Source organism: Panthera onca, chromosome E1 (genome assembly GCF_046562875.1).
Source record: "Panthera onca isolate mPanOnc1 chromosome E1, mPanOnc1 haplotype 2, whole genome shotgun sequence".
In the NCBI taxonomy this organism is placed as follows: Eukaryota; Metazoa; Chordata; class Mammalia; order Carnivora; family Felidae; genus Panthera; species Panthera onca.
In genome coordinates, this window is record NC_138352.1 from 18,511,999 (window position 1) to 18,537,895 (window position 25,897).

Here is a 25,897-nt window from a genome sequence, read left to right on the forward strand (position 1 = left end):
GCTCTTTATAGATTTGGGAGAATATACCACAAACTGCCAAAGTGCCTCCCTCTGAGGAGTATGTGGAAGGAGATGGGGAGGGAGCTTTCGTTTTTTTTTTTTTTTTTTTTTGAACCGTATGTATTTCTATATTTATTTGAATTTTCCTAAGGCCCATGTATTACTTTCATAATCTAGAAAGTGATGCATGCAGGATTAGGTGATTCTCCCCCCTTCTCGGTGAACTCTCCTTAACCCCTTAGATCCAGACCCATCACCTGCACACACGTTCCTCAGCTCACAGATTCCTCCCCTCGGCCAATGGTAGAGAACATCAGCACAGCTTCAAACCATCTGCTCCTACGCAGAACCAAGCTAAAAGAAGGATTATTTGAAAAACGTCCTTGGAAGCTGTGAGGCTCCACCCCGGGGAGGTGGGAGGCGTCAGAGTCACCTGGGAGGTTTTCCTGAACCGCACAGCTCTGGGGCCCCACCCCCAGGATCGGTGGGTTGGGTTTCAAGTCTTGTGCAGGGCAAGCCACCGAGAGGACCACTGGTTTCAGGGACACACTACTAGAGATCTCTACCTTGCTCCTTGGATCAGCTCGGGCGGGGGCAATCCCATCCTCCCCAGAGCTGCTGGGCCTCGGGGGATCTTTTGCATCCAACGCTTAACTTCTGTCACCGGGGGCGACCAGAACTGCCCTCTGCACCGTTTAGGGCTTAACCATCTCAACTCTTAGCACCCTCCACCTCAGCCTTCTCCCGTGGGGCCCCTGAATCAGAGGGGGAAAGGGGCAGGATCACAGCTGGTGCCAGCGACGGCTCATCTATGCTGCAGCGGAGGCCCTCGTGGTGGGAACCTGTCAGGCCCATGAACGGTGGGCAGAAGAAAAGCTGAGATGTGACACTGTGCACAGCAGCATCTGAGAAGCTGCAGCAAGACACGGTCGAGAAAATCTGACTCCCTAAAGAACCACAATTTTTTTCTCCTTTAGAATAAAGAACTCGGTAATGGACCATTTCCCTTTTTGCCCTGGCTACCAGGAAGCTCAGAGGTCATATTTACTCTCATAGCTACATAGCTACTGCACCTGTTTTTCATTTCTTTTTTTTTTTTTAATTAAATCTTTGGTATCAAGGTCCCATTTTCCTAGAGGTGGGGCATAAAGAAATCCAATAAATGAATATTTACACAGTATTTCTTACTAGCAAACCTCTGTAAACATCATGGCCAGAGCCCAGCTCTGTCCAGAACGCTCTGAACACAAACCAAGAAACTTGCCTCCGTGTTTTCCTTTACGGAGTGTTTTGCTGTCCAGCAGGACCAGGAGAGTGATCAGGGCTGGGCTAAGTCGGCAGGGACCTACGCCGGTCTGGCTTCCTCGTTCTGGGTCTTTCGGTGACTGCACCATGCCTCCAGCCCCTCCCAGGCCCCTACTTCACTGCTGACCCACCGTCCCTGATTTCAGCTTCCCTCCAAGGCCCCCTCCAGGCCACTGTCCCCTCTCTGGGTTGACACGAAGATAGCTCTGACTACCAGACCCTTCCATACGCTCCCACCCTGTCTCCCTCCTCACCCGGTTCCCAAATAAGCAGGCCACACACCAGGTTTCAAGTATCTGTCTCTTCCGTTCACTCTCTCAAAAGAAAAAAATAAATAAATTGCAGAAGGCGGCAGCATTTCCAGTCTTCCCCTGGCTCCCGACCCCCAACCCCGGCCCCACCCCCCACATTCCCACTCCCTAAACCCATCCCTCCCCTTTCCCCCCCAGAAAAAAAAAAAAAAATCCAGGAAAAAAAAAAAAAAGCCACAGTTAGACCTTCCACTCATGCAAACCGGCAAAGAAAAAAAGGTGGGGGGCATGTGGAAGGCAGGGGGCCCACAGTAGAGTCCCCCCACTTATCCCCCCAAAAAACCACCTTTGAGAAGAAAAAAAAAATGGGAAAAACTAAATGCGAAACCAAGGGACATGGGGAGTTATGATGGGGGCAGGGGTGACCCCAGACCTGGCCTCAGGAGAGAGAGGAGGCCTGTGGCCCTGCATCCCTGCAGCGGGGTGCTCCTTGAGGGGGCCCTGACTTCTGGAATGTGTGTGGGAGAAGATGGGGGAGGGCAGGCGGCCCCCGGTGGGTGTGTGTGTGCGTCGGGGGCGGGCAGGGGCTAGGGTCCTACGGAGCACGGGCTCGGGACCAGGAGCCCGGCTCCTCCCCAGACCCCAGGTTCCTGGGGTTCAGGAGCCCAGTTCTGGGGTGCGGGGTTACATGCAGGGGAGTGTCCCCCCTCCAGGGCTGGATCCGGTTAGAAAGGAAATAAATAAGAAGGGACGGGAGGGAGGCCAGGGGGTGCGCAGGGCTTGGGCAATTCAGTCCAGACCAAGGGCCCGGGGGCCGGAGACAGGGCGAGTTCAGGCCACACCAGGGCGGGAGTCAGAGTCTCTCTCGGGCTGGGACCCAGATGTAGGGGCCTGAGAGGTCCTCGATGACACGCTTCACCTTGTGGTAGATCTCCTCAAAGCTGTCGCCCTCCACGATGGCTGGGGGGACGGTGGGGGGGGACGGGGAATGAGGCCAGAGCGAGGGAGGGGTCCCTTTCTCTAACTCTCCAAACCCCGAGCGGTGGGGCTGCCCCCCACCCAGGGAGGCTGCCTTTCTCAACCGTCCGCCGGGCGCGGCACCGGCCTGGGATCTGAGCAAGGGCCACAGCCTCACCTGAGAAGCACTCTGTGAATTCCTGCTCCAGCTTGGTGGCTCTGTCGAAGGCTTTGCGAGCTTGTTCCTCTGTGATCCGCTTATTAATCTCTCTGTGGAGAGCGAGGGAGACGCAGATCTGAGCACGGGTCCCGCCCCACCTCGTACCTCCTCCGTCCCGGCAAGTTCAGTCGCAACCAGTGTTTTCTGATTTGGAGCACGCAGCGAAAGACACAACTCCCCGTGTCGTCTCCGGGGCCACCAACGAACCCCCACCCCACTGCGCGACCCACCCCGGCCGGGTGCGGCCACTCCGGGAACCTCTCCAGAGCCTCATCCTTCCGGCCCTTCAGCCCCAGTGAAGGGGCTCAGACTCTAACTCCCGACAGCCCCAGGGGCCCTGCTCGGCCAGCAGGTGCATGCCCCAGGGGCTGCCGGGAGTTGCAGCCTGGCCGAGCCGAGGCTGGAGAGGAAGGGACAGGCCTGGTCCCCTTGGAGGGCGGCTGGGGCTGCTGTCCAAGGTTCTGAGGGGAGAGTCTGACACTGGCCCAGGGCCACAGATGCGGGGGGCGCTGAGGGGAGGCCCCTCCCCCCCCAAGACCATACTCACAGCACATTCTCCAGGGAGCGGGGGCGAATGAAGATGGCGATGGGGTGCAGGTGGGCCGCCTGCAGCCGCCGCACGGCATTGGCCGAGACATCGAGGATGCAGTGCTTCCCCTGGGGGCAGGCAGGGGGGGCGGAGGGGGACCAGCAGGTGGCAGGAAAGGACGGACAGAGGTGCCAGGACAGGACGCGGTAAGTGGAAAGGTGGGGGATGGGAGATTGGCCAAAAGGAGGTGACAGGGATGTCAAAAGACACGTGGCCAGAGAGTCAAGGTGGGAAGGAGGTGAGAACAGAGTTAAAGACAGAGAGAAAGAGGAAGGGGCAGATGGAGAGCAAGGGAAGAAGCCAGCACAGGAGGAGAGGATTGGAGGTCATGAGGGAGGGGTGAGGCACGGGCAGGAAGGGGACCCAAAAGACGGGGCAGAGCAAGGCCAGAGGGGCAACAGTGAACAGGGTGGAGGGGTTGAGGGCAGGAGCAGGAGAGAGGAAGGGGGAGAAGGGAAGTAGGATGGGGGGGCAGACAGATGGAAGAAACAAGGAGAGACAGGTGGGAGGGAGAAGAGGCAGATGGAGAAAGGAGCCGTGGAGGGAGAGAGGGCAGAGTGGGGGGCAGTAGGGAAAAGGAGGTGGCAGGGGAGTGGGAGAGGGGGGTGGAGACCCCAGGAACAGGCAAGGCCAGAGGGCCACAGGGGAGCCAGACAGAGGGAGGGCACCAAGGTGGGAAGGCCAAGCCACCAAGGGCAAGGCCACAGGAAGAGAGGAGAAGTGGGGCAGGGACGAGGGAAGCGGGGAGAGGGGACAGATGGCGGAGAAGAGTTTGGGGTCAGGCAGAGAGGGAGGGAGGCAGGGGGAGCAGGCAGTCAGACAGAGTTGCCCGAGAGGAGAAGGAGGCGGAGGAGGGAGTGGAGACCCAGCAGGGAAAGAGACAGAGAGAGAGAGAGAGTTAGAGAGAGCTGGGGGGAGGCCATGGGGTGGGCGGGGGAGGAGGAAGAGGCCGGGTGCCCGCAGGTCCTACCTGCTCGGCCACCTCCCGCACGGACTGGACGCTCGTTCCATATAGGTGGCTGTTGTACTGGCCGGCCTCGATGAACTTGTGCGCCTGAATGTCCTTCTCCATTTTTTCCCGGGAGGACACGAAGTGGTAATCCCGGCCATCTATCTCATACTCCCGCTTGGGCCGCGTCGTATCTGCCAGGAAGTCACCCCGCCCCCCAAAGATCTAACCACCGTCCCTCTAGCTTAAAGCCTGCCTACATCAAACCGCGCAAGGGGGCTGCTGGTGAGACCGAGACTCGGAGGGGCTGGGCCACCTCCCCCACACCCCTTCCAGGGCCCCCAGGTCTCCAAATGGGGCAGCAGAGCGGATGAGAAGCACCCCTTCTCTGAGAATCCCTGTGTCCTCCTGCACCCCAATGCCGTGGGCCCCGCCCCCTCTCCCTTCCCCACCCCAGGGCCCCAGCGCTCACGGGGAACACAGGATCCGAACTTGTCGGGGAACTCGGACAGAAGGTCATCATTGGCTCGGTCCTTGGTGGGCCCAAGGATGATGATGGGGCGAGCATAGTGCACTGAGGACAGAGAGCCAGCTCAGGCTGGGGGCAGAGTGGGGAGCAGCCGGGGCTGGGGGCCGGGGCTGGGGGGCAGAGGCAGGGAGCAGCTGGGGAGCAGCTGGGGAGCAGCCGGGCTGGGGAGCAGCTGGGCCGGGGAACAGCTGGGCTGGGGAGCAGCTGGGAAGCAGCTGGGGAGCAGCCGGCTGGGAAGCAGCTGGGCTGGGAAGCAGCTGGGCCAGGGAGCAGCTGGGGAGCAGCTGGGCCGGGGAACAGCTGGGCTGGGGAGCAGCTGGGAAGCAGCTGGGGAGCAGCCGGGCTGGGAAGCAGCTGGGCTGGGAAGCAGCTGGGCCAGGGAGCAGCTGGGGAGCAGCTGGGCCGGGGAGCAGCTGGGCCAGGGAGCAGCTGGGCAGCAGCTGGGCCGGGGAACAGCCGGGCTGGGGAGCAGCTGGGCCAGGGAGCAGCTGGGGAGCAGCTGGGCCGGGGAGCAGCTGGGCCGGGGAGCAGCTGGGCCAGGGAACAGCTGGGCTGGGGAGCAGCTGGGGAGCAGCTGCGGAGCAGCCGGGCTGTAGAGCAGCTGGGCCGGGGAGCAGCTGGGGAGCAGCCGGGCTGGGGAGCAACTGGGCCAGGGAGCAGCTGGGCCAGGGAGCAGCTGGGCAAGGGAGCAGCTGGGCCGGGGAACAGCCGGGCTGGGGAGCAGCTGGGGAGCAGCCAGGCTGGGAGCAGCTGGGCTGGGGAGCAGCCGGGCTGGGGAGCAGCTGGGGAGCAGCTGGGCCTGGGGACCGGGGTCGGGCCAGGACTCACCTTCCATCTGCGTCACCGTCTCATAGCTCAGAACGGAGTCTTCTCGACCTAGTGGGAGGCAGGGCGTCTGCGAGGGGCTGGGAGACAGGGATCTTGGGGCCCCATGTGGCCTTCCTGAGATGTCAAGAGAAGCTCAGGGCTCCCTCACCCCCGCTTCGCAAGCTGACCCTACCTACCCTGTGATCCAGAGCTGGAGCCCCAATCCTACAGAGGAAGAACAGAAAGAGTGGGCCACGTGCTTGGTGGGCTTCAGCCCCGAGTCCCCCGCTCCTCCACCCGAGCTCGCTCCCCCACCTACCTTGGCCTTTAACCTTGACCACTCCCGTCGTTCGACCCTGTGGGGGACATGGGGGGATGGGAGGGTAGGGGAATGGCCACTGAGGGGCCCTAGAGCCCTCCCCTCCCCCGGCCCAGCTGATAACACCACCTCCCGGCGGCCCCTGGGCCCCAGTACTCCTCAATGACACGTCTACTCCAGAGGCTCACGGGAGGGAGGCTGCCCAGCAGACAGGCCTCCGAGGGGTCAGAGGGCAGGCCCGTGGCCTCTGCTGTCCGCCCGGGGACCCCTGGGACTGGAGCCCCAGTGGCAGGAAGGCTGCAGGCCCCGGGAGCCTCACCGCCGTTTGCTGGGGATGAAGCCGATGTCATCGGCCTCGCTGTCGGGGTGGACCCGCCGTGCCTGCCACCACTCCTCGTCACTGGCGTCGAGCACGTGCAGCACGTCCCCAAAACGGAAGCTCAGGGCCTGGCTCAGGAAGCCACAGTCCTTGGTCTTGTCGTAATCAAACAGGGCCCTGCAGGGCGGGTGGCCGTCGGTCAGACACCGCCTGAGCTCTCTGGCGCCCCGACACCCAGCCAGGCCTTCTGGCAAAGTGTGGCCATTCACGGCCCTCCCGCAGGGGCCACGGACCCCGAGGAGCCCCCCCCCGCCCACCGTGTGGGGAGCAAATGCTCTACTGTGACGCACAATCACAACCACTAAACGCCACTCGGTCTGCACTGTGCCAGAGATCAGACAGGCTCTGGATCCCGTGCAACTTCTATAGCAAGATCTAGAACACCGCCCTCCCAAGAACGCAGTCTGCAGGACGCATGCACGGGACAGTCAGGGAGGTAACCCGGAATGTGCTCAAATTCAGAAGAAGGGACAAGGCTACTCTTTGCTAACCCTGCCTATCCCCATCAGTACCAAATTCCCGTCAGTTACGTCATGACCCCGGGGTCCAGCCAAGGGAGGGCCGGACCATGGAGGCAGCAAAGACAGAGCACGAGAATGGGACCGAAGGGGACCAAATGGAAGAGGCTCTGGGACCACCTGGAGGCACCTGGGAGCCACAGCAGACCGCCCCCAGGAGCCCACTGGACCCCAGCGGGGAGGGAAGGGCCGAGCAAAGTCTGAGCGGGTGGCGGTGCCGGTTAGCGAGGGAGGAAACACTGGTTCAGCAAGATAAAGGGCTCAAGGACACGAGGGAAAGCAATGAGCTCAGTGCGGGATGTGTCGAGTGCGAGATGCCTGTGGGACACCCCAGTGGACGCGTCCAGAAAGCAGATGGCCAGAAACGCAGATCTGGACCTCCAGGAAGAGGTGGGGCCAGAGCGGACGGGAGCCCCGAGGGAGAGAGTGGGGAGAGAGAGGCAGGGGCCACAGAGCTGATGCCCCAGGAGCAGGAGAGCTGTGACCCCCTCCCCTGCAGGCGGGGGCAACATTCCAAACAGCCGAGAGGCATCCCCCTCCCCACCCTGCCGGGCAGTAGGGACACTTGAGGCAGACACTATTTTCCAGTTGATACTATTTCCCAGTGCTGACCTGAGCAGCGGGGCCCATGAACGGCGGCTGGGCGTCAGGCCCGGGAAGGGGTTGGGGGGGAGCCAGGCAGGGTTCAGGGCCAAGAGCTGGGGCGGGCGGGGGGGAGACCCAGAACAGAGAGGCGCATCCGACCTGATGTAGAAACCCCTTTTGGGGTTGCTCCGCAGGGAGGCGGTCCCTGAGCCCAGGCTGCTGTTCATGAGCTGTTCCCGAAGGTCGTGGATCTTGGCCTCGAATCGGCTGTACTCTGAGAAAAGGACGAGAAGGTTCCTGAGCTCTGGCCCCACCGGAGCGCTTCCGCCGCCCTCCCTTGCCCCCACTGGAGCCACCAGCTGAGGAGACCGGGCTCTGAGGACCCTCTCAGCTCACGACGCGGGGAGCTTCGGGCCGGGTACCTTCTGGTTTATACTGAGCGATGATGGTGACCGTCTGGCCCGCGTTCTTCAAGGCAATGGCAGCCTGCTCATGGCTGGCACTGCGGAGGTCAACACCGTTCACCTAGAGACAGCGCGGAGGGTGAGTCGCCGGGGACAGGGACCAGGCCCCAGCCCCGGAGTAGAGGAGGGGTGTGGGCAGGGCCCGGCCTTCCCTCACCGAGAGGATCTGGTCCCCCTTCCGCAGCTCCCCGCTGAGGTCCGCAGGGCCACCGGCCAGGATGAAGGAGATAAAGATGCCCTCACCGTCCTCGCCACCCACAATGTTGAAGCCCAGGCCCGTGGAGCCCCGGTGGATCACTATGCGCCTCGGTTCCCGGGGAACGTCTTCCTCCCCCAGCAGGTCCTTGGCCACCGGGGAGTAACGCCGAGGGGAGGTGGGGGTCATGGCTGTGGGGTAGTCGGTACCCAGGTAGCTGCTGTGACTAATCTCGTTGTCCAGGTGCTGGGAATAAGCTGAAAGATGTGGGAGAAGGGGTGAGGGCGCTGCGGGCAGGACCCACGGCCGCCCCACCTCCACCCCAGGGAACCAGGAGAGCCAGACTCGGGTGACGGAGGCATTTCTCCGCCAGATAGTAGGGCGGTGTGAGGGGGGCGTCAGATCCCAGCAGTGTTGGGGGGCGGGAGTGCACAGGCCACATGAAGGGCTGGTCCTCCCGAGGGACGGTGGGGGGGGGGGGGGGTCATCGAGTTGAAGGTTATATGTCCTCTGTACGCCAGGGGTGGCCGAGTGGAGGGGAATATTAGCACCAGGCTTTTGGGGGCTTCCTCGTGGGTGCTGGGTTTCCTCAGATCTCTCAGTCTATAAAAGTCCCCCCCTGCCCCTCTCCGCTTTTTCCTGCTCTTGGCTATCCATTGGTCGGGAAAACTAGGTCATTTGTCTGATAGAATTTCCCACTTTCTACGGGAAAAATTCTTTTTCAGTTTTTTAAATTTTTTTTAAGTGTTGTATTTTTATTTATTTTTGAGAGAGAAAGACAGAGAGCGTGCGCAGGGCCGGGGCAGAGAGGGAGATACGGAATCCGAAACGCGCCCCAGGCTCCCAGCCGTCAGCACAGAGCCCGACGTGGGGCTGGAACCCACGAACCGTGAGATCATGACCTGAGCCGAAGTCGGACAGACAGTCGGACGCTTAACCGACGGAGCCACCCGGGCGCACCCCCGACTGGGGAAATTCTAAGGGGGAAATCATCACTTCCATCTTTGGGCTGTTACTGTGTATTTCTGCCCCATTCCTCTAGAATCCCCCATTCGATCTAGAGGCTTTGTCAAACTCAAGTTCAATTTTGTGCATAGGTGACACTACGTACTTTCCACCAGACCACAACGGGATGCAAGAATGTCTGGTCGCCTTAGGTAAGACTGACTGGCAGGTTCAGCTGTCGTGGGCTGACCCACCCATTTCTATGCTCTCACCTAAGAGCTTTAGTGGCCACTGAGGACCGCTGCCTCCTTCTGATAGCTCAGAACCCAGTGATATTTCACTGGGGATTGCAAAATAGAATATTCTACTCTTTTTTTTTGGAAGAAGAAGCACTTATCGGTGGGAATGATTTGATAAAAAAGAACTTTCTGACAGTTTGTGGGCTCGAGCCCCGCGTCGGGCTCTGTGCTGACAGCTCGGAGCCTGGGGCCTGCCTCAGATTCTGTGTCTCCCTCTCTCTCTGCCCCTCCCCTGCTCATGCTCTCTCTGTCTCTCTCTCAAAAACAAAAATAAACATTTAAATAAAATTAAAAAAATAAATAAAAATAAAAATAAAAAAGAACTCTCCCATATCAACCATTTGGTGATCCTGAGGTACAGTTTGTACAGGACCTGACCCTGTCCCCGCATTTGCCGGTTTTCATTACGAATGGGCCCCTAGCATCCTCCAAAGGTGCCCAATTATTCTTAAGCATCATTATGATCTCATGGACCTCCACCTATTTGAGAAGTTTTGATTGAATAACCAGTGGGAGCCCCTTCTGCGTCGATAACACGCCCTAGAGTCCTGGGTAGCTTTACTGTTTCTCTAGCCTGTAAGATGTTACAAACTCCTTTTGTGCATTTCCGGCACAGGATCTGGAACAGGCCCTTTCTCCAAGGAGCCAAGGTTCCTCTTGGGAGGAGAACTACTCTTCATCACGTGAAAGAAAACTCCTGTGTCCTTAGTTTACTAAGTTTTCGTGTGAAAACGGATGTTGAATTTCATCAACGTCTTTTCCCGCATCAATTTCAAATGACCTTAACGCTTTCTGTCCGTTGTTTAATACGATGAATCGTATTAAGAGGTCTCCCAATACAGAAGTGCTTTTAGTTTCTTGGAAAAAAAAAAAACCCTACTTTGTGACGATGTTATTCCCTTCATTGGCTGCTGTATTTGGTCTGCGACTATGTTCCTACAAAGTTTTCCCTCTCTATTCAGAAGCAAAATTGGCGTTGAGTTTCCCTCTTTTATGTTATCTTTGGGACCCTTTGAAACGCCCTCATAAAATGAAACGTGAACCTTTTTATCTGTCCTCACGCTCAGAAGGAGCAGAAGAATGATCTATTCCTTGAAGATTTGAGAGAAATTAGCTACAAAACCATCTGGGCCTTGTGCCTTCTGGGGGAGAGACTGTCGACAAGCTTTTCTAGGTCTTGTACGGTAACTGATTTTTTTCACCTACTCTCGGACCGCAGAAGAAGAGACATTGTTTCTATTTTGTGGGGAGCATCTGAAGAGGAACACTCACTGGGATGTCATGGGGGTAACTGGGATGGGTCCTGGGGGTAACTGGGATGGGTCATGGGAGGCTTTGAGGTTTGGAGGGTTCTCACAGGTTGTGATGTCTGGGGGAGCGTAGCTGTCACTCAGGTAGGCATTGCTGGGCTTGGCCACCTTCAGGTAGACAACGTCATACGTGTTCTTCAGGGCTGCCACGGCGTCCTCATGCATGACGTCCTCCAGCCCCACACTGTTGACCTGGGGCCAAGGAAGGAGAGCTCAGACAGAGCCAGAAACAGCCCCAAGACAGACAACACCGTGGGAGAGGTGCCAAGGAGGACGGGGCCTTCCCGGGGGGCCAGGAGGCGAGACCCAAGTGTGGGCTGGAAAAGTGACAAGGGTCCTCACCGCTAGAATCTTGTCCCCGATCTGCAGCCTCCCGTCCTTGTGGGCGGCACCCCCTTCGATGATCTTTGTCACATAGATGCTGTTATCTCCGGGGATGTGTTGGTTCCCTACGCCCCCTGCGATGCTGAAGCCAAGACCTGGATGGAGGGGAGGACAGAGGTGGACGTCCAGGTTGGCTGGGGAGCCGGCGTTGGGGCGGGGGACGGTCGGGATGGGGGTGGAGACACAACGGGTCACTACCTTTAGGCCCCTTGATGAGTTTGATCTCCATAAGCTTCTCAGCTGGAGGCTTCCGCCGCATGACGTAGAGGCGGACAATGGAGCCCGCCTCCTTGAGGGCCTCCACCGCGGCTGAGTGGGTCACCTCCCGCACGTCCACCTCATTCACAAACAAGATGCTATCGTTGACCCTGGAGGCAGCGAGGTTGGCCTGAGCCAGGAGCTTCCTGCTGCCCTAGCCCTCCCTCTCGAGGGAACCGGCACCCTAGGCCCTGTGTCCCCTCCCCACCTGAGGCGGCCGTCCTGGGCCGCGGCCCCGCCAGGAATGATCTTGGTGATGAAGATGGACGGGTCGTCACCAATGTGTGGGTTGTCGGTGCCGCCTGCGATGCTGAAGCCCAGACCTGAGTTGCCCTGGGCAGAAGGAGGGGAGGAGCGTCAGCCCTCCCGGCGGCCCGCTCCGGGCAAGGCGGCTCGGACTCGGGCGGGGGCGTGGGCCAAGGCGCCGTGACGGGAGCAGGAAGGGACGAGACTAAGGGACTGGCCACCTAGTACACACAGGCACAGAGAGAAGCGTGACAGGGAGCTGGGGGGGACCTCAGGGCGGGGGGCGGGGGAGCCTGCTCACCCTTTCCAATGTGATCTCCTCGTATTCCATTTCCCCCTCCGTCCCGTTCACCTGCAACTCCAGCACGGACCAGAAACACAACACCAGTGAGCCGGACATTCCGACCTGAGCACCGACCCCTCCCCTGCTGCTGGGGCCCAGGCCCTCCCGCTCTCCCTCCATCCTTCTGCAGTGGCCCCAAAATCTAAACAACTCACATATCCCGGGGCTTCTAGGGTGTCTGTGTTGACAATCACAGGAGGAGAATTGGCCTGTGAGGGGAAAAGGAGATGAAAAGCTGCCTGAGCCTTGGCTCAAGAGGAAGCCTGTCATCGAGGGTCCCACCTGCCTGGCTACCGGTTCGGGGTCCCCTCTTGAACCAAGCCTGCTCTTGAACCCCTCGAGGCCCCAGCTCAACCCGTATCGCGCGCACACACGCGCGCACACACACGCACACGTGCACGGCCCTAACGCTGCCTGGGCCCGGGCCCCCCTGAATGTGGAAGGAGGTGTCTGAGAAGCGGGAAGGGAGGGAGAGACAACCAGATGGGGGAGCAGCAGGTGGTAAAGAGTGGGGGGGGCAGGCGAAAGGGGGAGCTTCTCACCGGATGTAACACCACGGGAAGCTACTGCCTTATGCGCTACACATACACCCCAGTGCTTACGCGTCCCCCCCCCCCCCGGGGCCTGCCCCCCATCCCTGTCCCTTGTCGGCCCATATGCACCCAGGAGCCTTGAGAACCCTCCCTCAGATCTGCCCCTCACCTTCCCACACATTTGCCCTAAACCCCGGGTCCCGGGAATCCGGGGTTCCCCCAGCTGCAAGCCCCTCCCTCCTCACCCCCCCCCCCCCCCCCCCGCCATCCAATCCACCCCTTCCTCTAAGGACTCTGTTGCCTAGCGATGGTATCTAAGCCCAGCCAAGGCCTGGGGAGACCCACCTCCAGAAGGCCCTGTCGCCAGGACAACGGGGGTGGGGGTGGAGTGGGGGGCGGGAGATGGGCGTGGCCTAGGAGCGATCAGACTCCCAAAGGCAGAGGGGATCCGCTAGCCCCGCCTCTCCTACCCGGGGCCCCGCCCCCCGGCAGCCAGGGCAGAGAAGTCCAGGCTGAAGAGGTTTGTGGGTGCAGCGCGTCCTGAAGGGCCCCGTTCTCCCTCTTGTACGCCCCTCACCCTACGCAGTGCAAAAGACGTCAGGAAGGGGGAGTGGTGAAAGACATCCGGGTCCTATCTTCTCATCTACTCCCCCCACCCCAACCTCCATTCCGGAAAGGGTTAAAGTGGGCGTACCCAGGTCCTGACGTCAGTCGCCTCGACGCGGCAGGGTCTCTAGACTCTGGGGCGGGGCCAGCTTTAGGCCGGTCCTAGGGGCTTCCCCAATTGCCAGGGCAACCGAAACCCCGTCTCCATGGCAATGGGAGAGGAGGCCAAGAGCTTCCTTCCGGGGTCCCCAACCTATCTCCTCCTCAAACAAATATTTATTTGGAGCCTACGAAGCGCGAGGCAGTCATCACGGATTCCCCAAACTCCTCGATCCCCCCCCCCCAAAGGGCCCCTGCTCTCTCCTGCTATTTCTCAACACTACAGGCTTCTTCGCAAGCTCTGCAATAGATTTCATACCCGCAAATCCATTAACACCGCCAACCTCCGACCCTTCAAATCCCAGCAAATGCTGTTATCCAACCAATAGCCACGGCCAAAATCCCCTCCACAAGGCTGTCCTCCGTCCCCACCCCATCCTTGTCCTAAAACCTCCTTCCCCAGGCCCCATCCCTCCTCCTTGGCCACCTGCCTCTGCTTCCCACCCCTCCCTCTACAGCAGCCCACACCCTGCACCCATATCCCTGCCCCACCTTCCGTTTCCATCTCCCGACCCAGCCTTGGCCCTCCACGGGCTTTCAGTCCTTATCCAGCGCCACCGCTTCCCTCCCACCCCCAACCCCAACCCCCACCAGCCCTCCTGCTCAGTGTCCGGCCCTCATCCTGCACCCTAACTTCTGACACCCCAGAGATATCCACTCTCCCTTATCCAAGCTTCAGACCCTGGACATTCTGTCCAAACCACAGTCCATCGTTCTCAGCCCATCCCCGATCTCGATCTCTGCAAATTGAGACTTTTCCTGTCCCCCTGGCTCCGGCCTGGTCCCCAGATCCCCCCACCCCACCCCCTGCTGGCTGGCTCAGGGCCACCAGCGCTCTCTCCTCTGCTTCCCTGTCTTCCTGCACCCTGATCCCCACACTCGATAACCTGAGCCCACTACCACCCTGCACGCCTCCCTCTCCCCCATATCCCCTCCCCAGGGAGCTTCCTGGCCCCACCCCACAAAGAGCGACTCGAGTCTGCCTTCCTCCACTCCTTGCAGCTGTCAGCGCTTCACAGGAATACTCTGTGCTGTCTCCTCACCTCCAGGGCCAGACTTCTGTTCCTCTCCATCGACTCAGCCTTGGCCCTGATTTCACAGCCTCACCCGGTCAGCCCCAGGGCCTCTCCCCCTTTTGGGGTCTCTCCATTTTGCTACAGGCCAGAGAACCCTCTTTCTTTTCCTCCTCTTCCTCACCCCAGAACCTACCGCGGCCCCCTCCCTGCCTCCCCATCTCCAGGTTCAGAAAACTCCTCCCTGACTTCGTGGTGAAATGTCTCCAGCCTCGCCCTCCCCAGGGCATCCTGCAAGATTCTGGAAGGCCACCCCTGCCCCCACGGTGTTCCCCTCAATGTCACAGCTTGCCTGGGGCCTCCGGCCCTCCCCATCCTGTGCCCCCAGAAAAGAGGTGTGAAGGGGAAGAAGATATATAGTTGGCCTGGAGGAGGGGAGGTCCCAGAGACAAGGCCTCCCCGGGACTGGAGAAGGGAAGACAGGGCGTGGATAATATAATGGGGGGACGGGAGGGGCTCGAAGAAGAAAAGGGTGGTGGCCGGTGGTGGCCGGAAAGGGGAGAAGGGACGACTAGGGGACGGTCACTGCCAGAGGGAGAGCGGGGCCCGCCGAGGAGGAGCACGGAGCCCGCGGAGGGCCTGAGCTGGGGATCAGGGAGGGAGCAGGAGAGTGCGTGGGAGGAAGAGAGAGACAGCATCCTGGAGAAGCAGCCAGCCAGCCAGCCAGCGGGAGGGAGAGGCGGGGAGGAGGGGAGGGAGCCCTGGAGGGGAGCAGAGGCCGGGGCAGGGGACCGAGGCAGAAAGGCCCCGCGACTGGGAGTCTCCGACCAGACACATGGAAAGGGCTGGAGACTCGGGCGCAGGCAGAACCAGGCCCAGAGGCCGGAAGTGGGGGGAGGAGGCGGAGAAGGGACAGGAGCAAATGCGGGCAGCTGGAGCTCCGCACGGAGCTCAGGACACAGAAAACGGAAACGGAGGTGGGGGTGTGAAGGAATGAAGAGGGCCCGGGGTGGGGGGCGTCCTGGGGGCGCACACCTCTCAACACACGTGCGCGCAGGCACGCGCACACACGCACTCGCCGGCCTTAAGCTCTACGCCCACCCCCCCCCCCTCGTCCGGCCTCTGTTTCTCCTCGGTGGGGACAAGGTGTTTCCGGCCCCCCCCCCCCAAGCGCCCCCTCTCCGGGCCCCAGCCGCCCCGCCCCAGCCTCCTCCCGCCTACGGCTCTCGCCCTACCGGCCCTTGGGGGTGCTTGTGGCTCCGAGGCTCCGAGCGCCGCACTGGGGAGGGGGCCGCCCGAGTCTCCTACCTTGAGGGGGGAGAGGTGGGCGTGGCCCACGACCCCGTGGCCGGCCTCGAGGTGGGACAAGTTCCTCTCCGCCACGTGCACCAGCTCGGGGGCGTTTACCTGGTTGGGGAGGTGGGCCGGGCTGTGCTCCAGAGGGGGCGTGTCTTCATCTTGGTAGCGGTATTTCTGGGGATGGGGACCGAGGCGTCACCGGGGCCGGCCCAGCGCCTCGGGCTCCAGGCCGCCCGCCCGGCCGCCTCCTCTCCCGCCCCCCCCCCACCCCCACGCCAGTGCGGTGCGGAAGGCCCTGGGGCCTGACCAGTTCCTCCCCCTCCCGGTCCTCCAGCCCATTGGCTGCCCTCTCTCCACCCTCCCACAGCCCCTCTCCCGCCCCGGACCGCCACCTCTCGGCTCGGCCCAAATCCCAGCCCCTCCCCCTGCTCCCCCCCACCCCAAATCCTACCTCCCCCCGTCCCCGGAGCCTTCCACCCGGCACACCCCCTCCTCCGGCCGCCGTTTCTCCCGCCTGGCCCAGGCCTTCAGATACTAGTTCCTGTCACTGCGCCAGCCCTCCGACACGCCGAACCCCCATTCTCGACGTCCATCCCCAACTTCTCTGCCTCCCTCATCGTCTTCACCCCACTCCCCCGGTTTGTGAGCTCCCTGGTCCATCTTCCAGCTGCCGCGCCCCTGGCGTCTCACCTCACTCCCACCCCACCCTCACTGCCTCAGTCTCCCCACCGCAGCCTCTACCCCAAGAGCTACTGGCTGTCCAGCACTGGCATGCCAGACAGAGGCAGGGACTGCAGTCAGGCCCTTCAACTAGCAGGTACTTGGCATCAGTCCCCCAGGCAGGACAAAGCTGAACTGGTCCAGCTCCCGGTCCAGCTCCCCCTCCACTGGCCCAGCTGGTTCCCCAAGTAGTCTGCACACGGGCCCCCACCAGTCTGGCCCCATCCCTACAAACGCCCGTAGCCCAGCCAGTTAATCGGATATACTGGGAGCAGAAGGGGGAGGAACAGACGCAGTAGTGCTCAGGAGGGGGACAGGAATGGGTGTCTTCCAGGCTGGCTGACCGGGGGAAGGAGGCGGGGAGCTGGGTCTCAGAGTCGATTCCTGGTCTCCCTCTGGCCTTTAGGAGTGAAAGACTCAACATGACCCCGAGTCCCTTCCCAACCAACCACCAGCCATCTCACCGGCCTCCTCTGCTAGCTTAACAAGGACATCAGTAAATGAGATTAACTGGGGGCCAGAGAGAGAGGAAAGGGGCAGCTGGAGACAGCGCTGAAGGGCAGCGACCCCGCCTGGGTCCACCCACCTCTGCCTCCGCACTCCTCAGGAGACAGCCCCCCAGAGAGGGGCAGAGCCCCCCCCCCCCAAGCTCGGGGAAAGAGCAGGGTTCCCTGGGGACAAGACAGAAGACCCCACCCCCAAGTACACCTAGGTGAAAAGAGAAGGCAGAACTCCCCTCTCAAAAAAAGCATCTGAGAAGCTGAGTACCCCAACATTTGGAGGGCAACGGTGGCACGATCCAACTGGAGGCAGCTTATCAAAGTCAATGCCTGTTAGTAGGATTCTGAAAACTCTGGGGATGTAACCCAAGTTTGGCCGTGGCTAAGGGCGCAGCAAGAGACTAGGAGAAGGAAAACGGTGCTGGCAACACGAAGCCTCTCCCACCCAGGCCAGAGATGAAGCACCTCTGAGAAGGAAAATAGGGGCTCATCAAGATACACCCGGTTTTCTGGCCCACAGACCTGGAGAGAGAATCCTGGCCCCCAGGGTTCAAGACCATGGGCACAAAGTGTAGAGAAGGAGAAGTAAGGAGGGGGGTGGGTATAAGCTGCGTAGCCCCCCTCAAAGGCTAGGCCATCCTGGATAACAGAATTCCACGACCTGGAAGAGGCTGTCCATTCCACACCCTGAAAAGGTGGTCTGCAGCCTGGACAGTGCCCCAGAACTGGGGGTCCGGGGGGACGGGCAGAAACAGCTCCCCTGTCCACTTCCCCAGAGTCCCATCCCCTGCGTGGTCATGAGGCAGGGCCCAGGGGTGCAGCTTCTAGTCTCCCTGAGCCAGGGGAGGGTCTGAGTCCACTGCCTCTCCATCTTCAGCCCACCTCGCAGAGGGGATCCCTGAATCTGGTGAAGAACTGTCAGGGTGCACAGAAAGAAAATGGAATCACAGAAACTCGTCATTTATTCTAGAGAGGAAACAAAGAGAAGTTTTTATCACAGTGAGACTGCAGACACGTCTCCCTGCCCTACCCCCAGGGGGTGGGGGCTGTCTAGGACTGAGGGAAAGACTCCCCTGCATTAGGAGACAATGTGAGGGACCCAGGGCACAAGGGAAGGGTACTAAAGTCCCCAGAATGTGGCTGAAGGAGGTTAGGGCCTATGTTTGGTCCCTGGAAAATTTCAGAGTACTGTACATGTAGTAAGGGGTTGGGGGGAAGAAAAAAAAACGTCTGGAGGGGTGTGGGGGGGGGGGGGAGAGTAATTCCAAAACTGAAGACTGGCAGGTGGGGGTCGGGGGCAGCACCCCTCAAGCCCAGATTACAGGACAACTAAAGCAGGACAGGAAGGAAAGGAGGATCCCCTGTTTTACCCTACTGGAACTCTGGGCCCCAACCGCGACAGTTCCGATGGTATTGGAACCAGGTCTGAACCCCCAATACATTAGGGCAGAGGCAAGGAAAAGGCCTGGGGGTCGCTGTTGTTCCTTTCCCCTTGGCCCTCGCGTCACTGGAGCCCCAGTTGCATAGAATGACCTGGAACCGAGGCTTGCACCCCCAAAATAGAGGGGTGTGAGTGAAAGGGGGATGTTGATAAGAGGGGCGACCCACTGCGCCTGTCCGCGAGACACTGCAACCCAGAGACCCCGCGCCAAGCAGAAGTAAGAGCGACAGCACTTGAAGCTTGCACCCTGAGATTTGGGGGGTCCGGGAAGAGGGGAGCGGGGCCGGAGCCCGTACCGCGGCACGTACCACGCAGAGACACATGGAGGCGAATCTGTTCCGAGCCGACATGGAGAAGGGGAGGGGGACTGAGGGGAGGGGACGGGTGGGAGAGCAAGGGTCCCAGGGTCGGGGGAGGGGGAGGGGCAGAGGGGCGGGGGCTGCGGCGGACGCGGCGACTGGAGGCTGCGGCCGGAGAGGGGGGGGGGGGGAGGCGCCTGCGCAGTGCGGGAGAGCGTCACGATGGGAGAGAGGGGGTGAGGGGAGACCCTCTTAGCCATCAACTTCCCAGGTTCCAGCTGTTTCTCTGTGGACTTCACCTTCCACAGTATACTCCTATTCGGAACCCCAACAGAAACACTCCTGAAATTTACCGGCTTATAGCTGTAATTCTCATCTAATTTCCTGCCCCTAAATTCACCAGGTCCTTAAAAACTCCCAAAGCTCCATGGACCACTCATCTCTACTGGACTCCTAAGGTGCAGGAAGGAGGAAGCGCTCCACTCTCACCGTAGAGGGACCCCCCCACACACACACCCCCCAAGATCTAAAATGCCTCCCACAAGCCCCACCCCCCTCCCTCCCCAAGGATTATTAATAGGGACCGCATCCCCTCAGATGCCAAGATATCTCCTATTCTAACCAGCAGTCCAGCCCCATAACTTGATAGCCAGACAATGCTTTTCAGGAGCTTAAGGACCACAGACACCACACCTGCTGTCTCCTCAAATTAAACCACCGTTTAAATCCTCCCTTTTAAAATCATATCCCCCAACCCACCAACGGAGACCTTGACATTAGTGCAAATATTACCCTTTCTATGACGTCAACATCCAAATAAGCAGTCCTCAAATTCCTTTGGGGTCCCCTGTCCAAATCCCTCCATCTAATGAGATACTCATGATTTTCCAATATGCACAGCCCCAGTACCACCAGTGGGGTGCCCTGCTGGCTCCATGGGAAGAGCACACAACTCTTGGTCTCAGAGTCTTGAGTTCAAGTGATCTCCCCTTCAAGTGTGGAGATCACTTAATAAATAAACTTTAAAAAAGAAACACTTTAAAAAAAAAACAAAAACCAAACACCCGACTCCAATTTCTGGGAGTATTTAATGTATCTTAAAGCTGGCCCTCCAAATTCCATTGTAATCTCTTCAATTTATTCCCAAACCTTTAAATTAATAGATCTTTCCCTATCCCTTTTCTTCACCCCTCAAGTTCACACATCACTCCTCTCTCTGGCTGCCCTTCCTATGTCTTCACGTCACCTCCATGATTCTGAATTCCAACATTGCTACAGGAGTGCTCCCAAATAGATCTACCCCCCACACCCAAGCCTTAAAAAATATTCACCAAAGTAAGATCTGGCCTGCAATTTGCAGTGACCCACAAATCTTCCACAACACCCCAAAACGACTGCCTCAGAGGTTTCCGTTTTCTCCCAAGCAACTGAACCTGAAAGCCTCTCTTTACAAATATTATCCCATTGAACGCCCACCTTCCCAACTCTTAAAGCCCACTGAGCAGTGGCCTCAAATCGGCTTCTCTGGCTTCTCTATAATGCCCACACAGGGCAGAGAGGACAGACTGCCCTAGAATCTCGCCCATGTCCCTCCCTCCCCGTTATCGGAATCTGTTAGATGCGCCCCCAAGATGACCCCCAATGCCCTAGTTTCGCATCTGGGTAGAATGCTTGGATCCTCAGAGGGAGCCCTTACGGAAGAGCTGAGCTCGAAATTCCTTCTAGAATAGAAAACGCACAGGTCCTACTTCTCCACCAGTGGGCGCTGTGGCCCCTTAAGACCCTCCCCCATCCCCCATTTCCTTTTCCCTCCATTTTCCGTTTCCCTGTTGCCTGGCAACGCAGCAATCAAGGACTTTGCTGTCGCCTAGCAACCGTCTCCCTGGAACGGAGAGCTGAGGTAGGAGGTTGTGCTCTGATGAAATCTGAACAGGCCTCCATCTTAGGAAAACTGAGACGTCAATCGCCCAGCCTTCGGATTCTCCTTTCCAAAGACCCCCGCACCCCGCAGTTCCTCAGACAACAGGCCCCTCAAAACCCCGTCTCCCTCCGGCGCATGGGACCACGCCACGCCCCTGCCGGGTCAGCCCCGCCCTCATTTCGGTCAGGTTACCCAGCCCTCGGGCCCCGCCCCATTCCGAGGGCTGCCACCGCCTCCCTCGATAGAGTAAGCCAGACCCCACCCACCTGCCTCCAAGAGACCACGCCCCCGTCCACTTCCCGCCCATTCGCTCCCCCGGCCTCGCCCACACTGTCCCTCCGCCACGCCCCTGTCCGCCAATGAATGAGGCCTTTGGCCACAGTGCCCCGCCCCCGGCATCTCAGCTTTGCCCAATGAGGACCACCCGGAGGGTTTAACCGCTTCGCCTCCGGGGTCCGGCCCGATACCCCCGGTCTTTTCCCACTCTCCCCCCTCCCCCACTTGTTCTGCTCCGCCCTCCGACACCCTCGCCCGGCCCTCGAGTCGGCCACGCAACTTCAGTCGTCGCCGGTTGCCATGGCAACGGCGGCAGCAGCGCGGGGAGAAGGGGGAGGGACGGGGGCGGAGTGGGAGAAAGAGATTCTCAGAGGCAGACACCGGCAGAGACCCCGGCGCGGAGTAAGACTAAGCGATAGCTCTAAAGGCGGAGTGAGCACAAAGCACAGGGCCTGGCGCATGGTAAATAAGTGTTCCTTCAACTACTGCGGCAGGAATCTAAATATAGGCAATGAAAGATGGAGGGCTCTCAAACGGAGCTGGGAAGCTCAACCACCGCAAAGCCTGGGCACCCCCTACCCCACCCAGCATGTTGGGAGCGGGGGACGATGGGGGTGGGGCTGGGGGGGGGGGGCGGTGGGAAACAAGCGCCTTGTGCCCCCTGCTGGCTCCTCTGGGCTACCCCTCCGCTGCCCTGGATAGAGATGTACCACAACTCCCAACAGCCCCACGGACAGCAGCCCTCTAACAGGAGGGCTCCTGTGCCTCAAGGCCTTATGGGAGTTGGAGTCCTCGTCCTCCCGAGACTGACAAGTTTTCCGGCCAAGGAATGTGGCAAGCTCTGGGTCTCCTCCACGCCTCTGTAAAACCCCAAATGCATGATTGATCCTCTCTGCGCAAGGCTCCTTCCTCCAGGGATGCTCACTCTGGGCTCCATCGAAGAAGTAGGAGTCTGGAAGGGAGATGAATCAACTCCCCCTCCCAGAATAGCTGCCAGTGCAGGCAAGCCCCTCACCCTCGCTCGCACATGTGTGTGTGTGTTCACATGTTGGAAGCAGGGCCCGCACATTCCAACTGGCTTTCTGGGTACACCTGTCACCCGGAGGACCACAGCCAGGGAGCCTAAGGCTGAGGGGCAGGCCGAAGGCAGGAGACAGGAGAAGCTAAGGATCAGACAGACATTAAAGGAGGCCAGGCCAGAGAAAGTGAGGCACAAAAATCCACCGAAACCACAGGGAACGGGGGAAGCGGCAGCACGGGAGAAAGCCTGGAGCCCACAGGAGGGGCGGCGGGGGGAGGCAGACAAGCAAGTAGCTCTGGAGAGGGGGTGGGGGCTCCGGACCTAAAGGTCCTCAGCCTCCAGTCTCGTCCGTCCATGCTCACACGTGCACACGGCATGTGTACACACATGTGTGAGTTTGTGGCAGGGAACATGTGTGTCCTCAGCTCCCTCCCCTGAGAAGCTGCAGTTCCCACTAAATATAACCCCCTCCCCAGCCTGTGACTCACCCGGACCCCGCCTCCCGGCCCCCACTTCCTGTCCCACCCCCCAACCCCCAGCTGCCTGCCACCCGCCCAAGCCTCCCTCCACACACCAGGCACCCAGCTTGCCAGTCCCAGAGTCTGCCAGCCAAGACCTAGGTAGATTGCAGCACCCACCAGGAGCTTGCCCCACGCTCCCCATCCAAGATCTGCCCCTTCCAGGCTCGGACCACAGGGACGCCCTCGTCCGATCCTCACGGCTGCCAGGCCTGCCCTGCTCCAACTCCTTTTCACCCGGGGAACCTGAAATCCGGGTGTCCTCCCCCACCTCGATCCCAAGTGTCAGGGGTAAGAGGAACATTCCCCTTAATCTGCTCTTCTCCCTCTCTCCCAACGCGGGGAGGATACGGTGTGGGAGGAGGCAGGGATATTGAGCACCTGCCCGGGGCCACCCCCAAATTCTGCACCACCCACCTGGTCCCCCTCCTCAAATCCCGTCTCCCCAAAGCTCTCGTCGTCCTCCTCAGGGTCTGGCAACCTCTTCTCCCTCCCAGGGGAGCACCCCAAACCCTCACCTCACCTGGTCCATTCCCTCAGGTGGCCCTGTGGCAGGCCCTAGCCCTCTGACAGCTCCCAGCTCTCCCCGTATTCCATACGATCCAACCCGACATCGACGGTTCCCTCAAATCGAGAGTACCCCCGAATGCATCCACCACAAGATGCTCGTTCCATAGCCTGAAGGCCCACCCCTTCTCCGCCAGCTGACACCCCCAGACCAGTCAGGCACTCACAACCAATAACCTTCTACCCCCATGCCAAGAGCCCCCTGAAATTGCACAAGACACCTACAAGCCAGTCTGTCCCCCAGGAGGGAAGAGGACCCCCCCCTCATGCAGTCCACCTTCCAATGTACAAGAGCAGGACTTCCATGTGAGCCAGGCTTCTCCTTAAATAAGTCTCCCTCAAGCCTCGTTGGCGAACCCCAAAACCCACTAGCCCCCCCCAAACCACAAGACAGCCCAAATTTTCCATTTCTCTACAGGTACAAAGGGATCACCCCAGGGGGCACCTGTGGCCAAACCCAGCATTATCTCAGATGTGAACCCCAAAACTAAATCATGACCCCCAAATACATCTTCTGATGCTGTCACTCCTGGGCCCCCAGCCCCAGGTTAGGCCTGCCTAACCCCTCCCCACAAACTCATACCCTCCCCCCCCCAGCTTATAGCCCCCCCCCCCCCATCATGCTTACCTTGGTTGTCACTATACAGAGACAGTCCATGTTGGGGGGGCTGGCCGCGGCGGCGGGTAAGGGGCTCTGACTTCATCGGAGTTTCGTTCCTCCCCTCCGTGGGTTCTCACCCCTCCCCCCTCCGCACCCCACTTTTGCAGGGGGGGCCAGGATGGGGGGAGGGGTGAGAGGGGAAAGAGGGGGTTGGAGAAGGGAAGGGGAGGGAGCGTGGGAGGGAGGGGAAGGGGGCCCTAAAAGGGGGTCCCCAATGGAGGGGAGGGGGCTTGGGGAGCACACCCCGATTCTCAGGAGGGGCGGGGGCACCGGGGGCTGGCAGCCCCGGAGTTCGGGGGCTGGGGCATGAGCTGGGGTGGGGGAGGGGAACTGGATTTCGGGGAGCCCCGGGGTAGGGGGGGGTCTTGCCTAACGGCCAGGGGCTAGGGGCCGTGGCGGGGGAGTGGGGTGGGGGGGGTCGGAGGCGGCAGCGGCCGAGGGAGCCGTGGAGCCGAGGAGGGAAGGGGAGAGAGGAGGAGAGAGGAAGCAGGGGGAGGGAGGGAGGGAGCGAGGAGCGAGAATGGGGGGGTGCCTTGGCAGAGTTAACTGCTTCGGTGCTGGCAGGAACCCGGATAATGGGAAAGGAGATAACAGCAGATGCAGAGAGGCCCTGTGGCAAAGATGGAGGCCTGGCCGGGCACCAGCGCCGACAGCAGAGATGATGAGGAGGGAGCACCCATGCTGGTTTAAATACTGGAGCCAGGCCCTGGCCGGGGGCAGGGTGTGAGGGAGGGGCTGGCAGGAGGGAATCCCTGGGGGGCTACTTCCCCCTCAGGATTCACAGGAGGAAGCCTGAAAAGTAATTTTGTCCTGGACTCTTTGGTGCCTGAAACTGGGGCAAAGAAAAGGGGGGGAGCGGGAGGAGGAAGGGCCACAGGGTAGGAGAGAGAACATTCTCTGCACCCCTGACTCGGGATTTTGTCCCCAGGGCCCCCAAGTCTTCAACATCGGCCGTCTTCGCTCCAGCCCTGCCCGCTCCCCTGAGGCAGCGGCCCCACCTCACCCCCTTACCTGGCTCTCTGAGATACAAGCCTCGTAATAGTCCAGAATGTCTGTCACCAGAACAGAGCTGAGTTACCCTCCCCCACCCCTGCCTCCCGGGCCACCCCTGCCACCATCTCTGGCCTCCTTCTGTCCGGTGAGGGAGGAGCTCCTCCAGCCAGGGCTGCTGGACTTTGATGGGGGACAGTCAGGACGACCGACCCCTGCTTGGACCAAGGGGATCTCCACGCCCCCAACCAGCCCCCAAGTTTGGGCATTGCCCTCACAGGCCCGGGCCAGCCCTTTCCAAACACTGCCCCTCAGATGATTGGGGCTACTCACCCAGCAAGGCCTGGAAGAGGTCACTGTGCAGCACGGTGAGGAGAGGGGGTGCCCACCGCAGTAGTGGGGGGGCCAGGAGCCAGAGGGCTGACCGGGGAGCTGGAGAATAATGGGGGTGGGGTTGGGACAGGGAAGACACAGAGGGACCAAGACATTCGCCTTCCCCAGCCTGTGCCTTTTCACCCCAGATTCTATGGGAAGGTTCAGGAGAAGGGTCCCCAAATCCCAGTCCCTGCCCCCACCAGCTCCAGCCCCCAGGCCTTTCGTTTTTCACCTCTGGGTCCCTCGGACATCTCTCTCTTCTGTCACTTTAATCTCCCTAATCCGCAGGGTTGGAGCTGAGCTGCCTTCTCCCCACCCAGTTCCAGCTGTTAGCCTAAGGAGGCAATCTTATCTCCTCCTGGAACTTCACACCCTGGCCACTCTCCCCAGAGCCACGGACCCATGGACGGGAGTTTGCTCCACTTTCCGAAGGGAGGAGGGAAGGGGACCCCCCCGCCAAGGAGGCTCCAGCCACCCCAAAGGAGAGGAAGCTGAGCCCAGATCTTTCCTTGGGGGGGTGTTCCCAGGGCAGAGAGGGGGTATGAGTTACCGAGGACTCCTTGGCCCAGGGCTAGAGAAGTGGGGGCTGGGGGACGTGAGCACCCCTACAGTTCCTCACAGGCTGGGAAGCAACCAGAATGCCAGCCGTCTAGCCTGGGCACATGGTCTCAGGAACAAGGGCAGACACAGACAGGCGTTCAGGAAGGTCTCAGAGGCCCTCAAGGGGAGGCAGCGAATTGGCAGAGGGGAGGGGACGGTCCTACGCTGAAAATTCAGGTGTTTCCAAAGTTAGTGACACCTCCTAGGTCTCAGGAGAAATGTGCTTGGGACACTCGCCCTGCAGCTGGAGCCCCCCACCCCACCATGTCCCTGCCTTTCGTGTGGGTGGAGACGGATTTCACAAGGGACCCCAATGGGTCGTCTTTCCGTGCCTCTGCCTCTGCCTCTGGCATCTATCGTAAGCTTCTTCCTTCCCACCTCTCCCTTCCAACTCCACCTGGGAAGTCCTCCTTTCCGTCTACCCTCCATCCCTCTGGCTGCGGTCGCCTAAGCCTCTCCCTCGTCCGTCCCAGCCAGTCCCATCACCCCTCCCACACTCTAGGTGGGACAGGCGGGACCGGGCGTTTGGGGGAGGCGGGGACGTT

General features: G+C 60.3%; 1 protein-coding gene and 1 long non-coding RNA gene across 11 annotated transcripts; one reads left to right on the plus strand and one right to left on the minus strand.

Annotated features, from left to right (window-relative positions):
* Nucleotides 1–1,744: 1,744 nt before the first annotated feature.
* DLG4 (discs large MAGUK scaffold protein 4) lies at nucleotides 1,745–25,018 on the minus strand. 10 transcript variants are annotated; one of them, XM_060647485.3, is made up of 22 exons: nucleotides 24,985–25,018; nucleotides 24,711–24,809; nucleotides 24,399–24,439; nucleotides 15,473–15,637; nucleotides 12,009–12,062; nucleotides 11,812–11,862; nucleotides 11,473–11,597; nucleotides 11,205–11,374; nucleotides 10,965–11,101; nucleotides 10,670–10,814; nucleotides 8,030–8,325; nucleotides 7,831–7,933; nucleotides 7,568–7,682; nucleotides 6,246–6,422; nucleotides 5,927–5,963; nucleotides 5,805–5,832; nucleotides 5,629–5,676; nucleotides 4,744–4,845; nucleotides 4,293–4,465; nucleotides 3,281–3,390; nucleotides 2,692–2,783; nucleotides 1,745–2,516 (listed from the first exon to the last, which is right to left on the minus strand). In XM_060647485.3, exons 1-22 carry the CDS (start codon nucleotides 25,001–25,003, stop codon nucleotides 2,410–2,412), a joined length of 2,394 nt encoding a protein of 797 aa, XP_060503468.1. In that variant the 5' UTR covers nucleotides 25,004–25,018; the 3' UTR covers nucleotides 1,745–2,409. The 10 variants fall into 10 exon arrangements, with proteins under 10 accessions (XP_060503468.1, XP_060503467.1, XP_060503471.1 ...); XM_060647484.3 differs by having other exon boundaries at nucleotides 11,812–11,868; XM_060647488.3 differs by having other exon boundaries at nucleotides 1,746–2,516; nucleotides 15,572–15,637.
* LOC144614388 (uncharacterized) lies at nucleotides 22,206–24,397 on the plus strand. The gene is made up of 3 exons (XR_013552125.2): nucleotides 22,206–22,450; nucleotides 23,145–23,273; nucleotides 24,316–24,397. It is a non-coding gene; the product is annotated as an uncharacterized LOC144614388 (long non-coding RNA).
* Nucleotides 25,019–25,897: the final 879 nt, after the last annotated feature.